General features: G+C 52.0%; 2 protein-coding genes across 3 annotated transcripts in view; one reads left to right on the forward strand and one right to left on the reverse strand.

Moving 5' to 3' along the window:
- The window catches only part of CT55 (cancer/testis antigen 55), a 42845-nt gene that overhangs the window by 19260 nt on the left and 8863 nt on the right, over positions 1 to 14722 (reverse strand). The gene's annotated exons all lie outside the window — the stretch shown is intronic.
- LOC102408679 (small integral membrane protein 10-like protein 2A) lies at positions 4205 to 6829 on the forward strand. The gene is made up of 2 exons (XM_025276527.3): positions 4205 to 4996; positions 6542 to 6829. The coding sequence occupies exon 1, from the start codon at positions 4342 to 4344 to the stop codon at positions 4660 to 4662; it is 321 nt and encodes a 106-aa protein (XP_025132312.3). The 5' UTR covers positions 4205 to 4341; the 3' UTR covers positions 4663 to 4996; positions 6542 to 6829.

Below are 14722 nucleotides of genomic sequence, written 5' to 3' on the forward strand. Positions count from 1 at the left end.
TCACTTCAGTCATGTCTGACTCTGTGCGACCCCATAGATGGGAGCCCACCAGGCTCCCCCGTCCCTGGGATTCTCCAGGCAAGAACACTGGAGTGGATTGCCATTTCCTCCTCCAAGGCATGAAAGTGAAAAGTGAAAATGAAGTCGCTAAGTCGTGTCTGACTCTTAGCGACCCCATGGACTGCAGCCTACCAGGCTCCTCTGTCCATGGGATTTTCCAGGCAAGAGTACTGGAGTGGGGTGCCATACTTCCAACTACAGCATACTATTTAATCATATGTATACCCCTGTCTTACTGACTTGCATCATTCTTTGCAGAAAAAAATATGTTACCACCAAAAAGAGCTTAAGCAAAGACCTCATCAACAGTCCCTAGGGAGAATCAACCTCAATGCCTTCACAATCGCTGTTTCCTCAGCCTGGAATGCTCTTCCTCTGGCTTTTCCATGGCTATTTCTTTCCCACAATCCCTTGGATTTCAGCTCAAATGTAATCTTAGAGTTCTTTTCCCTACAGGATTCTATAAAATTGTTCTCTCCTCCTTCTACCATGAAATATCCTATCATATATTCAAATACTGCTCTATTCTCTTGATATTCCTGGTCACTAGCTGCAAAATCTTATTTACTGATTTATTTACAAATGTACTGCCAGTCTCCCTCAACTCAAATATCAGCTTCTTTTTAAATTTTATTCTTACACTTTTTAATGTTCAGGATTCCATAAAATGCGGAGCTTCCAGAAAATAGGGTTAGTCTCAGGGCTGTTACGTGAAGCTCCTTGGGTTGTGTGCTGCATATTTACATCGTATTCTGTTGTGATTGCATAGGCTTCCAGGGAAAATTGCTAGGAGGCCTGGAGATGTGACTCTTGACTGGTCCTTTAGGAGCAACTCTCAGAGTCACATCTCCAAACCTGCCCATCTTAGAAGCTGCCTGCTCTGCCAGTCAGGAAGGTGGGGAGGGGAATTCGCTGGATTTGTTCATTGGAACTTTCATCTCAGGATCTGGAAGCTGTTGCTTGCCACCACCACCATACCTGCCTCTCTCTCAGCTCCCAGGAAGCTAATGGTTGGTCACTGAGAAACTGCTACAGAGAAATCAACATCTCCATGACTACACTTGCCAGAATAAAAAAGAATGTCAATTTCTTGAGGGCAAGGATTCCTTTGGCATTGTTCTCTGCTATGTTTCTAGCACCTAGAACAATTCCTGGCATTAAAGAATAATTGAATGAAAGAAAGGTAATGTTCTGGGCAATTCCAGATGACCTATAGGGAGGATACGTTTCATAACCAAGGTGAGTCCGATCAAATCAGAATATTTTACTTTCCCACTTGTCCCTTACTCAACAGAATTTGTCCCTACTCCTGATAGTGTTAATGTTATACAGCTGGCTGTAAACAGAGGGGTATTTCTCAGAAGATAACGTGGTTCAGTCCTTAACCCTTCCTCATCCTAATTTTGTGATCTGCCCTTAGGGCTCAGGCTATGGCAATAACTTGCAAGTAAAATCACCCGATAACTTGGAGTTTCTGTGATATTGGTGACATTAACTCCTCAGTGTAAGTGAAATGCAGTCTGTAGTAAAATGATGTTTTAAAGCTACAAAAGGTCTTTTGCCAGTAAATATTTTACTAATGTTTACAGAAACAACTCTCTAAACTTACAGTAGCATTGCTTTTAACTTTATTTATTTATCTGGCTGTGTTGGGTCTTAGTTGCGGCATGCAGGATCTTTGTTGCATCATGTGGGATTCTTTGCAGGACACAGACTCTCTAGTTATGGCACATGGGCTCATTGTTCTGAGGCATGTGGGATCTTAGTTCCCTGACCAAGGATCGAACCTATGTTCCCTGCATTTAAAGGCAGATTCTTAACCACTGGACCGCCAGGGAAGTCTCTCTCCTTCACTTCTGAAGGATGTATTCACAAATATAGAATTTGGGTATACGTTTATGGGTGGTAAACTGAACCATAGATTAATCGGGGTCCATACCACTTCTTTTAGTGTCCTTGATGCTTCAAGTTTGCCTTTTTTCCCTTGACCATGTAGGTAGGACAATTGTCTAATAAGTGTATATAAATCTGTTGGGTTTCTTAAGAAGTCACATGGATGCCATAGAGATGTTCAAGTGTGCTGAACAGGCATTTTGAGAAAGCCTTAATACTCAGATCAGCCCTCCTTGTGAAACTGGGATGGAGTCGTGGTGACTCTACCTCTTGCAGACAGGTTTTAAAAAGTTATGACTAAAAGGAGACGTGAGGATTTTTCTACTTCTCTAAATAGTCTTGAAAACATGGTCAAGTTTGGGTTGGACTTGGTTTAGAATAAAGATGAAATGAAGCTACAAAGGGGCTTTTAAACACACCAGTAAGAAATGCCATGTATGAGGGCAAATGAAAACCTGAGTGATTTCTGTGCAGTATCCAGGGCAAACAAAGGATTAAGACAAGTGTTTAGAAATCACTATGAGGTATGAAGAAGTTTAGTATGTGCCACCTCAAAATATGCCACTTCAGTTACACTGATTATTTTTAGCTGAAGTCATCTGAAAAAGGAGAAGGTGATGGCACCCCACTCCAGTACTCTTGCCTGGAAAATCCCATGGACGGAGGAGCCTGGAAGGCTGCAGTCCAGGGGTCGCTAGAGTTGGACACGACTGAGCGACTTCACTTTCACTTTTCACTTTCATGCATTGGAGGAGGAAATGGCAACCCACTCCAGTGTTCTTGCCTGGAGAATCCCAGGGACGGGGGAGCCTGGTGGGCTGCCATCTATGGGGTCGCACAGAGTCGGACACAACTGAAGCAACTTAGCAGCAACAGCAGCATCTGAAAAAACAACTTTTTCTTAAATCCCCTTATTTGCCTAATGACAGATCTTCTAAAAGGAACTCAATTGTCATAAACCCCCTCCTTGGAAGTTTCAACAACCAGGAAATATTGAGTCTTACCACAGGAGAACTAGAAGTCCCTCAGTCGTGTCCGACTCTTTGTGACTCCATGGACTGTAGCCTACAGGCTTCTCCGTCCATGGGATTCTCCAGGCAAGAATACCGGAGTGGGTTGCCATTTCCTTCTCCAGGAGATCTTCCTGACCCAGGGATTGAACCCGGGTCTCCTGCATTGTAAGCAGACCCTTTATTGTCTGAGCCACCAGGGAAGTCAAGGAGAACTAGAAGTCAACACCAAACCCAAACAACTCTGTCTCAAACTATCAAATCTCCCATCTATGCTTCTAAGGAGTCATTCATTTTTCTATAAATCATTTACTGTCTCCTAGACTGCCTACATCCTCCCTCTGCTATCCCTGGCAAAGTGGCATTATAAGATCTCAAATCTCACTGTCTTTCTGGGTATTTTTTTTCTTATGATGCCCATGCTGAAATAATATTAAAAATTAAGAAGTGTATATACATTTTCTGTTAATCTGCATGTTGTCGGTTTTTTGTCATTGACCTATGAAGTGTATATAGCTAAGACAGTAGAGGGAAAGTCTTTGCTCCCCAACAGGTAAAAGGTAAGGACAATGGGGCAATTCAAGAATAGAGAAATACACAGCATCAAGCAAATATACCAGAAAGGGAAAAAAATGTGTGTGTGGATTTGGTGAAACTCTATAGTGCAGAGTTACCAGGGGCGAAAATTATGAATTAAAGAAAAGTTGGGGCTTCCCTGGTAGCTCAAAATGTAAAGAGTCCACCTGCAAAGCAGGAGATCTGGGTTCCATCCCAGGGTCGGGAAGATGCCCTGGAGAAGGAAATGGCTACCCACTCCAGTATTCTTGCCTGGAGAATTCCTTGGACAGAGGACCATGGCGGTCTATATACTCCAAGGGGTCGCAAAGATTCGGACATGAATGAGCGACCAACACACACATGCACATAAATACACAGTGGGTTGACTGCCCCTGTTTTCTGCGGAGACAGGGAAGGGGATGGTGTAAAGGGGCAGAGCGCTCCGGGTGGGCTTTGCTTGCAGAATAGCGCATTCTGCAAAAGGATCCTTGGGGGGCAGCGCCTTCCAAACCATTCAGGCCCTCCGGCTCTCTTTTTGGGAGTCCAGGAGGAGGCGGGGCTTGTCGGAGGGGCGGATCCCGAGGGGGTGGGGCAGAGTAGCTGGCAGCAGCTCTGTGGTACCCGGCAAGGGGCGGGGCCATGTTAGGGGTGGAACTGTGCTGGCTGTCGACAATGTGCGTGCAGGCAAGGGGGCGGAGCTGTCCCTGGACAGCTCAGGCCTGGCTTGGATGTGGCAGAGGCGGCAGTGGGAGACCACCCCTCGAGGGGAGACCGACGGTAGGGCGCGGCGGGGAGGGGCGGGGTGAGACTTGAATGCTGTATGCCAGGAGCTCCAGGCATCGAGTCCACCTGCCCGCCAGCTCGTGCTGTGGTCGGTCTGCGGGGCCCGCGCCGGCCCAGGCCCATGGCGGGGTCGGGGGCTCTGTCTGCGGCGGCGGCAGCAGCGGCCCTGTCGGGCGTGGCAGTGCGGCTGGCGCGCTCAGCCGCGATACGCGGCTCCTATGGCGCCTTCTGCAAGGGGCTCACGCGCACGTTGATCACCTTCTTCGACCTGGCCTGGCGTCTGCGCATGAACTTCCCCTATTTCTACATCGTGGCCTCGGTGATGCTCAACGTGCGCCTGCAGGTGAGGATCGAGTGAACGCCCACTACCACCTCCATCCGGGAGCGATGGCAGGAGCATCAGCATGAAGGATCATGGGGCCGGGGGCCGCCGGGACGTGCCGGGGAAGGGGCAGCCCGGGCCTCTAAGCCCTAGACCTCCGCGGAAGACGTAGCCACCGAGCCCCGGCTCCGGCCAGCCACGTCGCGGCTGGTGACAAACTGCACAGAAAACTAGCAAAAAGGGCCCTTTCCGTCTAACTCAAGAAAATTATCTGAGTGCAGCCGACCTGTTGCCTCACTTTGGCTGAAGCGGGGAGCAGAAGGAAGAAATTCTTCATTAGAAACATGAATGACTGACCCTGACCGAAAAGGTAGGAGGCCAGAGGTTGGACTTGCGGGCTGGAGGGAGGCTGTTGCCATGGCATCTAGATATCCAGCCCCTGGGCGGCTTGGGGGAGGAAGGGACTCGTGGAAGCCAGCCTGGAAAGCTGCCGAGCCGAGAGCGGGCAAGGCAGGGTGCACACAGGCCCTCTGGACAACCTTGTCAAATTTCCAACTTGGGGATGAGAGGCGGCTTCCTGGGCATCACCTCTGCCCACGGCCCCGGTAGTGTCACCTGAACACGGGGGAATGGAGGGAAATGGCCCTGGAGAGGCCCTGAGAAAGCCCTGGAAGAGAGTGGATGCTGGCCCCCTTGTCCTCCACGCCTCGAGAGGCAGCCTGGAGGGATGGTTGTGTTCTTGGCCCAAGCCCAGGTCTGTCTCTTTCTCAGCCCTTTACAAAACTGCCTCTTGGCGGGTCTCTGGGACTGCTCACTGCCTGCTCCTGCTGTCTCTCTTGCTCCCCTCCCCCCTCCAAAGCCTTGCATCAGGGGACAGGGAAGAGTGGGAAAGACGTGTTCCTCCCAGCCCTGACCCGTCTCAGCCACGATCCCTCCACCCTCTACCAGTGCCCTCCTGGTGCCACAGAATGTGCTGCTCCAGTCCTGGACAGCCTCCAGCAGCCCCTGTGTCCCAAAGGATTTGGGAAAATGGGGGTCTCCTTGAGTGGAGGGCAGCTGTCAGGCCGGGGTAGGAGAGCAGATGGAGAAGAGGCTTGTAGGGTAGGCAACAACTGGGGAGACGGGGACGTCTCTGGGTGAGGAGGCAACTCTCAAGTCCCCATGTTTTTCTTGCAGGAACTGGTGTTATAGGTGAACCACCCCTTCTGTGGTCTTGTCCAGAGAGTCAAATCCCTGCCTGGGGCACCCCTGACCCTAGAGCTGCCTGGGGAGCAACCAAGAGAAGGGCCTGACCACCCCCCCCACCTCCAGGAGAGGAAGGGCTTTCCAGGCAGAGAGCCTGAGGGGGGGAGTGACCTAGTAGTCAGGTTCTGGCATGGGGAAGGAAGTACAGAGCTAGAGACACTCTGGCGGAGCTCTGTTCTCCCCACCTGCCAGGCTCTGGGAAGGGAGACATTTGCCCTTGTCACATAGATCAGAAGTGGGGGAGCTGAACCTGCCTCCGGGCCTGCATTCCCCACCTGCCCCCCAGTCTCTGGGAGACCTGGCACAGTGGGATGGGGGAGGGGAGCACAGGCTCCCAAGGGGCCTAGAGAGAAAGGCCCGTGGCAGGGAAGGTGGAATGTATGGCAAGTCACTGGGAAGAACCAGGGGACAGTCTAAGCTGAGATGGTCACAGGAGAGATGAGTCCAAGAACCCCTTGGGGAGCAAGGTCCTTACACACAGACCTCCCCACCCCAACCCAAGCCCCACCCAAGGCTTAACCAGGGGTTCCTTGGTGTTGAGTGGCACAGGCCTCTCAGCTTGGGTGGGGGTGTTGGCTGGCTCCTGGGGCCGAGTGTAATAGGAGGGAAGGGATACAAGTGGGTGGGATGGAGCTGAGACCCACGCATGACCCCATGTCTCTGTCTCCAGGCTGACCTCCTGCTAGGATCACACAGGAGCATCTGCTCTGGATGGGCCTGCAGCGGTCCTGGCTGAGCTGCTGACTGGTGCACCAGGAGCGGCACTGAGCGGGGGAGCCTCACCCCCATCCCAGATCCACATCTGCCCCCTCACTGATTGCTCGCGGTCCTGGTCCTCAGTTCCTGGGACTAAGAACCACAGCAGCCTGGTTGCCCCTGGGACAGAGGGGCTGAGCCTCACACCATGTGCCCTTCTCAGCCACCCAGGTCCCAGCTGAAGAGCTCTCCCTGCCTCACCCCGAGGCCTGAGGCTGCACCCGGGCTACCACATGCCCCCCGCAGATTCCCACAGACGGAAGGGCGCTTGTGGCTTCCTCCCTTGTGCCAAGTTGCCTGGAAACCCCTGGTCCTGGTGGCCCCTCCTCCACCCCAACTGTGTCCCTCCAGGACCACTTCCGGGAGACTGCCAGCCTTTGGACTTCATCCCTGGAGTTCCGAGAGACTGTGACATGGGCTGCAGGGGAGGAGAGGAGCGGAGGACCAGGGGCCTCCTTGGGGCTGATACGTAAATGTGCCCTTTTCAAGTTCGGGTCTCACCCTCTGGGTGGCTGGATCCCCAGCTGCAGCCTCTTCCTGGGCCAGCCTGAGAGGACCTGAGGAGGGCACTAGGGAGGGTCTTTACTTAATATGTGCGTGCCTGTGTGTGAATGTGTGTGTGAGCGCGCATGTTGAGTGCATGTGTGAGTGTGGGATGTGTGTGGGCATGTATGTGCGAGTATGTATGCACATGCATGAGGGCTTGAGTGTGTGAGTGTGTGAGGGGGTGTGTGGATGAGTGTGTGGGTATGAGTGCAGATGCATGAATGCACAGATGTTTGTGTGTGAATGTGCGGGTGTGAGTGCGTGTGTGAATACACGTGTCAGCATGCTTTTGTGAATGGGTGTGTGTCTGTGCACAAGTGTGTGATTGCTTGTGTACACACAAGTGACTATGTGCTGCAGAGGGTGCAGAGCTGTTTAGCTGGTGTGCAGTGCAGGACGGGCTCCCGGTCCTTCCCGGGCTTGTGGCTCTGTTGGAGCTGCCTGGGCCCTGGGAGGCTGCTTCCCAAAGTGGAGAAAGTATGTTGGAGTCAGGGCCCTGGGCTCAGAGACCCCTCATCACCTGCAGAGAATCCCCGCTCCTTGTGGGGCTCTGGCTGGGGCTGTCCGCCCCGAAGATGTTGGCCGTGGGAGGGGCGGGGACACGTCCTCAGCACGTGCTCCTGCCACTGCTCTTCTTACCGTTTTGATCTTGAGTCCTTTGCTGCTTCTGCTCTCCCGCCTCTTCCTCATCTCCCGAGTGGGCCCCTGCTGCTCTCTTTGCACTTTATTTGCAGTCTGTTTTTCAGGCAGTGGAGCTTACACACAATCACTGACTTGAATAAGACCACTGTTCCTTTTCTGTGTGTGATGAACTCTGCACCCGTCAGCACAGTCTGGTCAGAGAAATGTTCTTGTTTCCAGTGTTGTCAAATCTTGTGTCTGTCTAAGTTAATAAAAAATATTCTTTGAATTGAATAAAATAAAAACTGGAGGCCTCTTGTTTCTGGTGTGGTGCCCCCTTGGAGGAGAGGGGCTGGGGGTGAGCGCACCCTACTCTGGTGGCCAGAAGCTGGGGCAGGGGAGCATCCTGAGGGCTATAAGTGGGTGGGGTCATGGCAGGGATGGTGGCCTGTTCAGAAGATGCTCTGAGACAGGCCCTGACTTGAGTGCTGCTCCCGTGATGAGAAGTCAGCAGCACGGGCCTGGCCTAAGAGGTAGCGATTGTCCCAGTTTGTCCCATTCACAAACTATTTGAATAACCAGACAGCTAAGCGTTTTCTTTATTTTAAAGCCTGGTGTTAGAAAGCACTTAATTCAGTTGAACCCCAAGGATGGGCTGGGGTAGGTGAGGTGAAATGGACCGTCTGCAGATCATTTTGTGTCACCCGGAGGCCCCTCTACAGCAGCAGGTGGCAGGGACCTATCGCTTCCCTGGCAGCCAGGTTGGTTCCCGTTTTGAAGAAAATCAATGTTGGGGACCAGAGACCAGCTTCCCTTCCCTCCACCTTAGACTCAAGCTGTCCCATCACAGGGCCCGGGGTGGGGACTCTGAGACTGCTGCAGAGGGAGGTGGGGTGGTGGTCGGAGGCTGGGGGAGGGAGGCCTGCAGAGGAGCACATCACCCACCTCAGAGGAAGGAAGGTAGGGCCCTCTTCTGCACACAGAAACAGAAACATCAGGTCGTGGGGTGGCTGAGACCTGTGCTGAAGCAGAGTCCCACGACAGGACCAAGGCTCTGAGCTACTGGCAGATCTTAAGGCCTGGCCCTGACATTCCCTGAGGGTCCTGTCACCCCACTGGAGGGACTCATTCTCTGCTCCCCATCCTCCCTGTCTGCCTCCTGACTCTGCCCACCCTTAGACCAGGATCCAGCTCAGACCCCACCTCCACACCTGCACTCACCTACCCAGGCAGGGAGGAAGAGCACTCAGCCTCCCCAGCCCTTATCTGGGCACCCTCAGCCCCCCCAAGAGATGATTGTCTGCTCTCCCTCCTTAGCCTCAGCCTCTGGTCTCAGCCAGACCTCTCCTGCTGTGTCTTTCCTGCCATCTCCTGCTCTGCTCCTTCACTTCCACCACCCTGAGCTAAGGGCTCACTCAGCATCTGGGCCCAGGCACAGCCTGTGGCTTCTGGCCCAGTGTTCTCGCTGCCTCTGGGTCTCCTTCTTGGCACCCATGATTGTCCTGGGCCTGAGGCTGCTTCTGAGCCTGCACCCTGCACCCCGTCCAGCTCTCAGCTCCCTGCACCCACTTGCCCAGCCCCTCCAGGAAGGCCCATTCCAGCCCTTCTGCTGCCCCCCACACCCAACCAGGCAGGAGGAAGATGCTCAGACAGTGCCTACCCATGAAAGCCAGCACGGTGGGGCTTCCCCTCTGGCCAGAGCGCCTCCTGGGGCCTATGACCGACTTTCCCAACCTCCACAAACAATAGGCCTCCATGGGCCACAGCTCCCCACCAAGGCACTGGGTATCCCCCCCAACCCTGCGCACTCAGAGACAATCTCACTCCCCACTGCCCCGCTGACAGTGGCAGAAGCTCCTGATTATCTTGAGGCTGTGTTCCACCTCAGCACTGAACCTGGGAGCCTCTACCTCTTCTGCACAGCAGTCCCCAAGGCTACCTCATGCCAGCTTCTCCCTTGCCTGGTCACCAAGCCTTTCTCGAGGCTTCCCTCAGTGGCTGCCATGACAGCCCTCCCTCTCTGTGGCCACCACAGGGTCCATCTGCAGCAACCGCCACTGCTCATCCACCCACAACACCCCTTACCCAGAAATCCAAGGTCTCCTCAGGAATCCCTCCTGCCCCTTACCCAGAAATCCAAGGTCTCCTCAGGAATCCCTCCTTCCCCTGCCTCCCACACCCCAATTTATGCCACACATCCCGTGTAGCTCATTAACATTCACCCTGATAATGGGGTCACACTGGCACCTAGAGGGCCTCAGGGAAGGCGATTCTTCAGAGACCCTCAGCCGCTCATTTGGCAAGACATATTTCCTGGGCTCCTCTCCACGCCCGACCCCAAAGTAGGCCCTGAGCACCGAACCCATGGACCAGTCAGAGGAGCCCACACAGACCATGTGAGAGCATAATAGGTGCAGGGCTCATGGGAGGGTTCAGTCAGGAGGAATGCGACCCCTCGTGTACCCAGGAAGTAATCTGGGGTGTCGTTGCTACGGCCAGCTCCAGGTCCGAGGTTAACTCAGAGCAGCCTGGCCACCCGGACCAGCAGAGCCATAGGTGACTTGCCCAGTTCCCAGAGACTGGCAGCCAAAGATTGCATTTTTACATGGTGTAGATTAAAAAGAAATGTCAGGACACATGTGGCAGGAATTCCAATGAATGCCCCAGACACAACTGGAAGGTAATTCCATCGATGTTCTCGAGGCAATTCTTCTGGAAAGTCTTATCAAAAATTGTTTCCAGGTGAATACCACGGCAGATCTGAGCACTTTTTAAAGCATTTTTTATTCAGATGTTGTGCACATCCTTAACCCAGACCCCGTGGAGTGTTCTCCATCCTGCTTTTCCTACCTCTCTCTACCACAGGGTTTTGCACCCAGGAGTACAGAGGGCAGAGCCCCAGCCCAGGAATGAACGGCCAGGTGGGTTCCAGCTCCACGGATCACCAGCGCTGGGCATGTGGGCATGGCACCGTGCCTCGCTGCACCCGTTTCCTGGCCTACAGGCACAGTAGTGCAGGCCCCAGGGAAGCAACATCTCAGTTCTCTTTGATGTTTTGAGACCAGTAGACTATTTTCTCTAGGTTTCTGTTTTCTCATTTTCTATGACTTCATGATGATGGCAACTCTCCATGTACATGCCGCCTGCGAAATACTGCAGTTTGACCTTGCCCTGCCGGGCGCCCTTTCCCCAAGGTCAAATTTAACAGAAAGGCAGTCTCTGTCACCCTGGGAATCCCAGTCTTATGGCTAAAGCAGAGGCTCTACAACCTCATCTTGACACCCTTTCCTCCCACTCCCTTTCTGTGCCCCAAGACCTCTCTTCTCATCCCCTTAGCATCTATGTCTTTTTTTTAGAAATGTCTGTTTAGCTTTTCTGCCCATTTTTTTCATTTTTTATATTAAGCTTCCTGATTTGTTTGTATATTTTGGAAATTAAACCCTTGATAAATTAGGAGTATGGTACTAAGGTATACACACTGCTGCTGCTGCTAAGTCGCTTCAGTTGTGTCCGACTCTGTGCAACCCCATAGACGGCAGCCCACCAGGCTCCCCCATCCCTGGGATTCTCCAGGCAAGAACACTGGAGTGGGGTGCCATTTCCTTCTCCAATGCATGAAAGTGAAAAGTGAAAAGTGAAAGTGAAGTCGCTCAGTCGTGTCCGACCCTCAGCGACTCCATGGACTGCAGCCTTCCAGGCTCCTCTGTCCATGGGATTTTCCAGGCAAGAATACTGGAGTGGGGTGCCATTGCCTTCTCCAATGCATGAAAGTTAAAAGTGAAAGTGAAGTCCCTCAGTCGTGTCCGACTCTTCGTGACCCCATGGACTGCAGCCTACTAGGCTCCTCCGTCCATGGGATTTTCCAGGCAAGAGTACTGGAGTGGGGTGCCATTGCCTTCTCCCGTATACACACTACTATATATAAAATAAACAAGGATTTACTGTAAAGCATAGGGAACGATATTCACTATTTTCTAATAACTCAGAAAAATTTTAAAAAGAATATACATATATAAAACCGAATCACTTTGCTCTGCTCCTAAAACTAACGCAATATTGTATATCAGCTGTACTTCAATTTAAAAAACAAAACTGACTGTATATGCATGACTGCTTCTGTCAGTGAAGTTCTTGGTCACACAATACCCACAGGGTTTGTGATATAGTTCAAGGGAGCCACCAGCACTGGCCAGCCTTGGACTGGAGCATGGAGCCTTCACCAAGTTTTGGCAGAATTTGCTTTCTGTAATGAACAAACCATGAGGACGAGATATACAGGTTTTCAAGTTATAGGAGGTGCAAGATCTTGAGCAAATAAGAATCTATGAACTGACTATGTGCTTCAGATTTCTATGCACACCACAAGATTTGCAAATACATCTGCGATGCAGGGTACCCTCTTAAGTCACCAGGGACTTTTTAGAACACCAGAAGTACTGGAAATTGTCATTACCTTTTATACACCAGGTACATGGTGCTTGGAGCAGACTTGGGAGGGGAAACTAGCTGGGTTCGAACCCAGACTCTTGAGCGGAGTCACTTTGGCTAGGTCCTTCAGACTCTCTGGGCTTCCCTGGTGGCTGAGTGGTAAAGAATCTGCTTGAAACCCGCTTGAGAGGCGGGTTCGATCCCTGGGTCAGGAAAATCCCCTGGAGAAGGGAATGGCTACCCACTCCAGCATTCTTGCCTGGAGAATTTCAAGGACAGAGGAGCCTGGCGGGCTATGGTCCATGGGGGGTCATAAAGGGTAAGACAGGACTGAGCGACTGAGCACATTCAGATTCTCTGTCGTTCACTTCATCTGCGAGATGGTGAGTAATTCCGTGGTTCTCTGAGGAACATGTGAACCAATACACATCAATCACTGAACACTGAGCACGGTGACTGACTCGTGGAAGTGGTCTGTACACAAGACCCCGTCTTTGTTAGTGATCAGCTTGATTCAGAGCTGGTCAGAAGAGCTGCTCAGTCTCAGGACATCAAAAGACAAGCTGCTCTTGCTGAAGCTGGGGAGGGACTGGTGACTAGAGTCCTGCCTCTGGCCTCCACACCAGCAGTGAGAGCCCTTGAGCCACTTCTGTAGTGGACGCTTGCCTGCTACTCAAAGTGTGGTCCAGGGACCAGCAGCATGAGTATCACCTGGGAACTTGTCACTCTCAGGCCTCCACCACAGGCCTATTGAATTAGGACTTACACTTTCATAATAACTGGTGATTCCAGTGCACATTAGAGTTTGAAAAGCACTACTCCCCGATATCTTGAGAGTCGAGAGGTTGACATAAGTAAACTGTATTTTAAATGAACTAAAAAAGGACTTACAGTGATGTACCCAAAAACTACAAAACTAATGGGTGGGAGAGCCAAGATTAGCATCCAGGTTTCCTGACTTTCAGCTCAGGCTTTTCTGCACGATTCTGATCAGTTGCACCCTGTGGCAGATTCCCCTCTGGTCCCAGGGGACAAGTTCATATCTTGTTTCTGCAACCAAGCCCCTGTCATATGTCCTTGCATCTAAATCCATGACTTGTGAGACTTCCTTGGTTATCCAGCAATTAAGATTTCACCTTCCAGTGCTCCCTTGATGGTTCAGTGGTTGAGAAATATCCTGCCAGTTCACTGCACAAGGCTTCCATCTCTGGTCCAGGAAGATCCCACTTGGCACAGAGCAACGAAGCCAGGTAGCCACAACTGTTGAAGCCTTCTGGCCCTAGAGCCTGTGCTTCGAAACAAGAGAAGCCACGGCAATGAAAAGCCCACGTACTGAAACCAAGAGTAGCCCTGGCTGGCTGTAGCCAGAGAAAAGACCCAGCACAGCCAAAATAAATAACCTAGGAACCGATTACATTCTTCCGATTTCTGAGTGGAGCAGCGCCACCTGCTGGTTGATTCCTTGAACTACATCAGAAAGCCCTAAAGGTGTTGTGTTGCCAAGGCCTTCAGCGACAGGGACAGTCATCCGTGCACAGCCAGTTTTGATAAGGGCAAGATAAGAAAGTGAAGAGAGGCCTTGGGACACACGAAGGGCGTGGGAGGAATATATGTCAACGTGAGTGTGCAGAGCCTCGTATAACTCGAAAACCCAGTGGAGCTGCGCCATCTACTGGTGGATTCTTTGAATTATATCAGAAAACCAGGGGGTGTTGTGTTGGCCATCCACATCACATCAATCAGTGGACACTGAACACAGTGGCTGACACGCAGAAGCGGTCTATCCATGAGGACCCGTCTTCGTTAGTGATCAGCTTGATTCTGAGCTGGTCAGAAGAGCTGCTTAGTCTCAGGACGTCAAAACGCAGCACCGTGTCAGGGTCAAGGGCATAAATTCTCTATTTAGACACAGCAGCTCTACCACTTAACCAGGGCAGGCCACTCGGCCTTTCTGAGCCGCAGCTTCGTGACTGGTCAAATTGGCGTGGGTAGCACCCACCTGGCGACTGTCGTGGGTCCAGTGCGGCCGCGAGCATGGGTAAGGGCCTGGCTTGTCCTGGGACAGGTTCGGTGGGTGGCAGCCACAGGAGCAAGCCAGTTGGTGCTACTGCCTCTCCTCCCGGGTGCGGCGAGGGGGGCCGCTGGGAGGGCAACTGAAGGCTGAGAGCTGCACTAGATTCCTGCCCTCCCTCGGTTCTGCCCTCTGCCTCCACCAATCCCTATCTATGCTTTTCCATCACCTGTGTGCTCCATGGAGCATACGGATTTGCTCAGCCTTTTATGCCACAGAGGACTTAAACCTGCAAAGTCAACCACATTGTTTTCCTCTGGGAGATTTATGAAACTGCAGTCTATTATTTTTCACCTGGGTCTTCTGAGGTCCCCAGTTAAAATACATCTGTTCTGGCATCACTATCCCTCAAGAATACTTTCTGCTTTCTAATTTGTGTTGGTATTTTACCCTGACCATTATAGTTCCCACTGTAGTTCTGATTGGCAT

Source organism: Bubalus bubalis, chromosome X (assembly GCF_019923935.1).
Source record: "Bubalus bubalis isolate 160015118507 breed Murrah chromosome X, NDDB_SH_1, whole genome shotgun sequence".
NCBI classification, from domain to species: Eukaryota; Metazoa; Chordata; class Mammalia; order Artiodactyla; family Bovidae; genus Bubalus; species Bubalus bubalis.

Excerpts from the sequence above, each read along its gene's own strand:
- LOC102408679 (XM_025276527.3), top strand. The coding sequence starts at position 4,342 with ATGCCAGGAGCTCCAGGCATCGAGTCCACCTGCCCGCCAGCTCGTGCT.